We start from the raw sequence: 7,367 nt of genomic DNA on the forward strand, positions 1-7,367 counted from the left end.
CAAATTTTAACATATCAATAAATTAGAGGGAGTGCAGAGACGATTTACTAGGATGTTACCTGGGTTTCAGCACTTAAGTTACAGAGAAAGGTTGAACAAGTTAGGTCTCTATTCATTGGAGTGTAGAAGGTTGAGGGGGGATTTGATTGAGGTATTTAAAATTTTGAGAGGGATAGATAGAGTTGACATGAATAGGCTGTAGGGGAGAGTAGGGGAGATTCAAACGAGAGGACATGATTTGAGAGTTAGGGGGCAGAAGTTTAAAGGAAACACGAGGGGGTATTTCTTTACTCAGAGAGTGATAGCTGTGTGGAATGAGCTTCCTGTAGAAGTAGTAGAGACCAGTTCAGTTGTGTCATTTAAGGTAAAATTGGATAGGTATATGGACAGGAAAGGAGTGGAGGGTTATGGGCTGAGTGTGGGACAGGCCATTGCCTCTCACAAAGCAAAACCTTAACATCGTGAATAGCTGTGATGCTTCACTCCCAGAAGAACTCAATGCCTTTTATGCCCACTTTGAAAAAAAAATAGAACTACAGCTATGAGGATCTCTGCGGTACCCGGTGACCCTGTCATCTCTGTCTGGGAGGCCAACATCAGATTGTCTTTCAAAAGGGTAAAGTCTTGCAAGGCAATAGGTAGGGCTGGAGTACCTGGTTGGGCTTTCAACTCCTGTGCCAATCAACTGGCAGGTGTGTTCAAAGACTTTTAAATTTCTCATTGCTACAGTCAGAAGTTCCCTTCTGCTTGAAAAGGACAATTACACCAGTCTCCAAGAAGAGCAGGACAAGCTGCCTTAACGATTATTGTCCAGTAGCACTCACATCTACAAATTACAACAGGAATTTGGAATGACAACACAAAATGTTGGAAATATTGTTTTATGTTTATTTAGAGATACAGCACTGTAACAGATCCTTCCAGTCCAAATTAACCCACAAACCCGTAAGCTGTAGAAATGGTGGAAACGACAGCACCTGGAACAAATTCACATGGTCACAGGAGAAGGTACAGACTCCTTACAGTGGTGAGAGTTGAACCCAAGTACCTGGCACTCTAATAATGTTACACTGATTGCTTCACTACCGTGCCACCCTACACTCAGCAGATTAGACAAGAACTGATTGGGATAAACAAGAGAAAATCAGCAGATGCTGGAAATCCAAGCAACACACACAAAATGTTGGAGGAATTCAGCAGGCCAAGACTTCATCAAGACCGGGGGAAAAAAAGATGAGCAGTTGGAGGGAGTGGAGGAAGAAACACAAGGTGATAGGCAAAACTGGGAGGGGGAGGAGTGAAGTAAGGAGCTGAGACATTGATTGGTGGAAACCAATCCCTGATGGATAGGTCTCCATCTTTTTCCTTGTGATTCTTCCTTCCTTCCCCAACCTTCTTACTCTGACTCCTCATCTTTTTTCTCCAGTCCTGAAGGGTCTTGGCTCAAAACATGGACTGTACTCTTTTCCATACATGCTGCCTGGTTAACTAATTGGGATAGATTGTTTGCAGGGAAAGGTGTGCCTGGAAAAGGTCCAAGCTTTTAATCAAGAGTTCTTTGTCTGCATATTCCTCTTAAAGTGAAAGGCAAGGGAGGCAGGAGAAGGCCAATGAGATTGAAGGAGCAACACCTCATATTCCTGAGTGCCTCCAAATTGACTGCATGAACACGACTTTCTCTAACTTCCAGTAATTTCTCCCTCCCTCCCCTTCTCTTTCCATTCCGGCTCCTCGCTTAACCCTACTTCTCACCTGCCTATCTTGTGTCCCTCCTTCCCTTTCTCCCACAGTCCACTCTGCCCTCCTATCCAATTCCTCCTCCTTCCCAGCTCTTTGTTTTCCACATTTCACTTCCCACCTTCTCATAGATCTACCTCTCCCCCCCCCATTATTCTGGCTTCCCCCTTCCTTTCTAGTCCAGATGAAGGTCTTGACCCAAAACATCAAGTTTATTCCCCTCCATAGATGCTGCTGACCTCCTGTGTCTTCCAGCATTTTGTGTGTGTTGCCATGACGAGGGATTGAGGCTCTAATCAGTAAAAAGGAGGCGGCAAGCTAGGAATAAGTGAATCCCTAGAGGACTATAGGGGATGCAGGAGGGGACTCACAGTGGAACTCAGAAGGGCAAAAAGTGGGCACAAAGATAGCTTTGGCAGAGAAGATTATGAAACATCCAAAGAAGGGGAAATGAGTACTTAGAGAAACATTCAAAATGCTGGAGGAACTCAGCAGGTCAGGCAGCATCCTTGGAGAGGAATAAACAGTCGACATTTCGAGAACAGGGCTCCTCCAAGACCTGTGTGGGATCGAGGGAGGAGAAGGAAGGAAGATGGAAATGGACACTGAACATGGTGAAACATTCATAGAACTCTTTTGGAAAGGTTGATACTGATGTGGGAAAATCCTCATGCAGTCAATGGTCTCACAGAGAATGTGCATATAACTTTTAGTTAGCTGGTAAGCGCACTACCTTGGAGAAAGCTTGATACCTTTTCCTTAAATGTTGCATGAATATTTGTTCCTCAGCACAAAACTGTTTCAGTATGAGTGAATGAAGTGAAGCAAACTGGACTGAGCACGCAGAAATGAGCTCCAACAATTATGTGCATGTTATAGTCTAATATTTATATATATATGATGGGTCCCTGTTCTTTATTTTGTATTATATGGTATTATTGTATTTGTTGTAGTTTCAAATAGTTGTCAATACAATTTCATTTTATTTTATACTGCTTTGAGTTATATTATTGCTTTCTGTTGAACAGTAAATTTGCATGTGTGTGTCAGTAATCATATAGGTAACAGTCCTACTTTCCTTAAAGGGACATTCAAACTTTTCTGTTTATGTTTAGCTAAATCATATTTACCCTAGACATCACAAACAAGAGAAAAGATGCAGGAAATATTTACCCTAGGCGTGTTCATTTATTGGAAATGAATCTTTCCGCTGTTATTCCCCGTGCATTGTTGAGTTATGTTGCTGGAGTTTGTATTCACAGCAACAGCTAACTCAGGATGAGCCTGCAGTCAGAGGACAGTCCACATTACACCAGAGGAGGTGCTGAGTGTCATAGAGTGTGTCGAGGTAGATAAATCTCCAGAGCATGGTCAGGTATGTAGGAAGCTAGAAAAGAATTTGTGAGACACTTGGCTGGGGTGAGGTCAGGAAGACTGGGGGATGGCTAATGTTGTACCTTAATTTATAAACATAGAAAACAAACAGAACAACACAGGCCCTTCCACCCACAAAACTGTGCCGAACATGTCCCTACCTTAGAAATTACTAGATTTGCCCATAGCCCTGTATTTTTCTAAGCTCCATGTACCTGTCCAAAAGTGTCTTAAAAGACCCTATCGTATCCGCCTCCACCACAGTTGCCAGCAGCCCATTCCATGCACTCACCATTCTCTGCGTAAAAAGCTACCCCGACATCTCCTCTGTACCTACTTACCAGCACCTTAAACCTGTGTCCTCTTGTGGCAACCATTTCAGCCCTGGGAAAAAGCCTCTGACTATCCACACGATCAATGCCTTTCATCATCTTGTACACCTCTATCAGGTCACCTCTCATCCCCCTTCGCTCCAAGGAGAAAAGGCCGAGTTCACTCAAGCTATTCTCATAAGGCATGCTCCCCAATCCAGGCAACATCCTTGTAAATCTCCTCTACACCCTTTCTATAGTTTCCACATCCTTCCTGTAGTGAGGCAACCAGAACTGAGCACAGAACTCCAAATGGAGTCTGACCAGGGTCCTATATATTTGCAACATTACCTCTTGGCTCCTAAATTCAATTCCACGATTAATGAAAGCCAATGCACCGTATGCCTTCTTAACCACAGAGTCAACCTGCACGGCAGCTTTGAGCGTCCTATGGACTCGGACCCCAAGATCCCTCTGATCCTCCACACTGCCAAGAGTCTTACCATTAATACTATATTCTGCCATCATATTTGACCTACCAAAATGAACCACCACACACTTACCTGGGTTGAACTCCATCTGCCATTTCTCAGCCCAGTTTTGCATCCTATCAATGGCCCACTGTAACCTCTGACAGCCCTCCACATTATCCACACCTCCAACCTTTGTGTCATCAGCAAACTTACTAACCCATCCCTCCACTTTCTCATCCAGGTCATTTATATAAATCACAAAGAGTAAGGGTCCCAAAACAGATCCCTGAGGCACCCCACTGGTCACCAACCTCCGTGCAGAATATGACCCGTCTACAACCACTCTTTGCCTTCTGTGGGCAAGTCAGTTCTGAATCCACAAAGCAATTTAAGAAGGCTGGAAAGAGAACCCTGGGAACTATGGACCACTAGGCATGATTATGGAGACTGTTATGGCAGAGAGGGCTCATTCAGCAAGGACACTCAGGTATAAAAAACAAGTGCCATCACCATGATTAAGTTATACTACAGTCCGCCGAAATATCAGCACCCCCCCCCCCCACATTGTCCTGAGCTGTGAGTGTCCCCACCCCCACCACTGCAGGGTAGTGGGGGGGGTCAGAACGGGGGATAAAACACAATGAGCCTGGGCAATGAGGGCCAGCTGGTCTGTGAGAGGTCAGGGTCAGGCCAGCGGGGGTGGGGGAGGGTGTGTGCCTTCCACATCAATATCAGGGTGATGCCCCTCCCAAGCCTTCCTCAGTGCCCATCCCTGTGTGAAGACATGAGAGACAGTAGACAGACTCTGAGTCTGAGGTATGAGGCACAGGGACAAGTCCTTGGATTCAACTGCTCCAAACTGACCAAGTTGCCAACCCAAACTTACCAACATCTGGCCCATATCCCTCTAAACCTTTCCTGTCTGTGAAACTGTCCCAATGTCTTTCTGACACTGTAAATGTCCCTGCCTCTACCACTTCCTCTACATTGTAAGCCAGACACCCACCACCCTCCACGTGAAAAGCTTGCCCTCATGAGCTACTTCAATCCTTCTCTGTCTCACCTGAAACAAATGCCCTCTAGTTTTACACTCCCCTACCCTGATACATTATGGGAATTTAAGAAACTCTTGGATAGGCATATGGATGATAGAAAAAATGCAGGGCTATGTAGGAGGGAAGGTTTAGATTGACCTTAGAGTAGCTTAAAATGCCAGCACATTGTGGGCCAAAGAGTTCTGTGCTATTGAGTTCTACATTCCATCCAGTCTCTCTTTATGTCAAACCTTCCAGTCCTGGCATCAACCTTCTGAATCTCCTTTGCACCTTTGCCTTCTTAATGTTATCCTTCCACAGTTACATGACCAGAATTGTACATTAACACCATGTGTGGTCTCACTCGTATCTTGTGCAAATGCAAAAAGATATCTTGACTCGTGCACTCAATCCCCTGACCACTAAGGGTAAATGTTTGAAACGCATTCACCACTCCATCAACCCACGATACCACTGTCAACAAAATCTGTACATGGAGGTCTCTCTGTTCTCCAGTACTCCCCGGGACACTGTCATTCACTGTGCAAGTCTGGCTCTGGTTTACCTTCCCAAAGTGCACCACCTGAAGTTCATGATCTCTCAGTTTTCCACATTTGACTCCATCTGCCTTGTTCTTGCCCATCCCTTCAGCCTGTCCGCATCTCCTCGAAATCTCTTCACATCGTCCTCAAGCCCAGTTCATTCACACAGAACAGATTTATTTATAATCAATGCAGAATACAATTATACCTGCAGTTCCAGGGGAAACAACCCAAATGTGTCCAGTAGCCACAGTCCAAACCTGGATGTGATCAACAGCAGCAGTAACTGCAGAATCAGTTCCTGCAGTCACTTGTGAACTCACCACGCTCTCAGCAGCTGCAGTGTTTAAATCCCCACGTATGAACCACACATTTAAACAGTCCCTTTAGCGTGAGCTCGTTGGTGTCTCCAGAGGTGAGACGACCGAGTGAAGTTCTTCCCACATTCAGGGCAGGTGAACGGTCTCTCCCCGGTGTGAACTCGCTGGTGAATCAGCAGATCAGCTGAACGAGTGAACCCCTTCTTGCACTCAGAGCAGGTGAAGGGCCTCTCCCCGGTGTGAATTCGCTGGTGTGTCAGTAGCTCTGACGGTCGAAAGAACCCCTTCCTGCACTCTGAGCAGGTGAAGGGCTTCTCCCCGGTATGAACACGCTGGTGAGCCAGCAGCTTAGATGACTGGGCAAATCCCTTCCCACAATCAGAACAGGTGAACAGTCTCTTTCGAGTGTGCATTTGTTGGTGTATCAGTAAGCTGTATGACTGAGTAAACCCCTTCCCGCACTCTGAGCAGGTGAAGGGTCTCTCCCCGGAGTGAATTAGTTGATGCCTCAGGAGCTCAGACGGCCGAATAAACCCCTTCCCGCACTCAGAACAGTTGAAAGACTTCTCCGCAGAGTGCACCCGCTGATGAGCCAGCAATTTGGACAACTGGGTGAACCCCTTCCCACACTCAGAGCAGTTGAAGGAACTCTGCCTAGTGTGAACTTGCTGGTGAGCCAGCAGCTTTGATGACTGGGTGAACCCCTTCCCACACTCTGAGCAGGTGAACAGTCTCTTCCGAGTGTGAATTTGCTGGTGTATCAGTAGGTTGTACGACTGAGTGAACCCCTTCCCACACTCGGTGCATGTGAAGGGCTTCTCCCCAGTGTGAATTTGTTGGTGCCTCAGAAGAACAGAAGACTGAGTGAATCCCTTCCCACACTCAGAGCAGATGAACGGCCTCTCCCCGGTGTGAATTCTTTGGTGCATCTGAAGGTCGTATGACCGAGTGAACCCCTTCCCACACTCAGAGCAGGTGAAGGGTCTCTCCCCGGTGTGAATTCGTTGGTGTGTCAGAAGCTCATATGACTGAGTGAATCCCTTCCCGCAGTTGCAGCAGATGAATGGCCTCTCCCTGGTATGAATTCGTTGGTGTATCTGAAGGTTGTATGATCGACTGAACCCCTTCCCGCACTCGGAGCAGGTGAACGGCCTCTCCCCGGTGTGGACTCGTTGGTGCATTAGCAGCTCATATGACCGAGTGAACCCCTTCCCGCACTCGGAGCAGGTGAACGGCCTCTCCCCGGTGTGGACTCGTTGGTGCATTAGCAGCTCATATGACCGAGTGAACTCCTTCCTGCACTCAGATAGTCTCTCCCTGGTGTGAACTTGCTGGTTTATCAGTTTATCTTGGTCAACAGTATGAATGTTTCACTGGTGCAAAAACAAGGATGTGGTGAACACGTTCCCAGTCACAGATCAGGTGAGCTCACCTCCCCCAGCGTGTCACACACGGTCTCTCGTTGCAGTGGCTGTTCCTTTCCCAATCCGCACTGGAGTGATCACCGCCCGCTCCTTCACAGGCTGGAAGAAGTTACACGGCTTGCCTGAAACTGGCTCCTGACCTTACACAAGTG

The 7,367-nt window shown here is 46.8% G+C and overlaps 1 protein-coding gene across 1 annotated transcript in view; it reads right to left on the bottom strand.

Annotated features, from left to right (window-relative positions):
• LOC132381586 (zinc finger protein 432-like) overlaps nucleotides 1–7,056 on the bottom strand; it is a 28,681-nt gene extending 21,625 nt beyond the window's left edge. Inside the window, exon 1 of the mRNA XM_059951080.1 lies at nucleotides 5,795–7,056. Coding sequence (XP_059807063.1) covers nucleotides 5,845–7,056 — 1,212 coding nt within the window. The 3' untranslated portion in view covers nucleotides 5,795–5,844. The remainder of the gene's footprint in view (nucleotides 1–5,794) is intronic.
• Nucleotides 7,057–7,367: the final 311 nt, after the last annotated feature.

This window comes from Hypanus sabinus, chromosome 26, assembly GCF_030144855.1.
Source record: "Hypanus sabinus isolate sHypSab1 chromosome 26, sHypSab1.hap1, whole genome shotgun sequence".
In the NCBI taxonomy this organism is placed as follows: domain Eukaryota; kingdom Metazoa; phylum Chordata; class Chondrichthyes; order Myliobatiformes; family Dasyatidae; genus Hypanus; species Hypanus sabinus.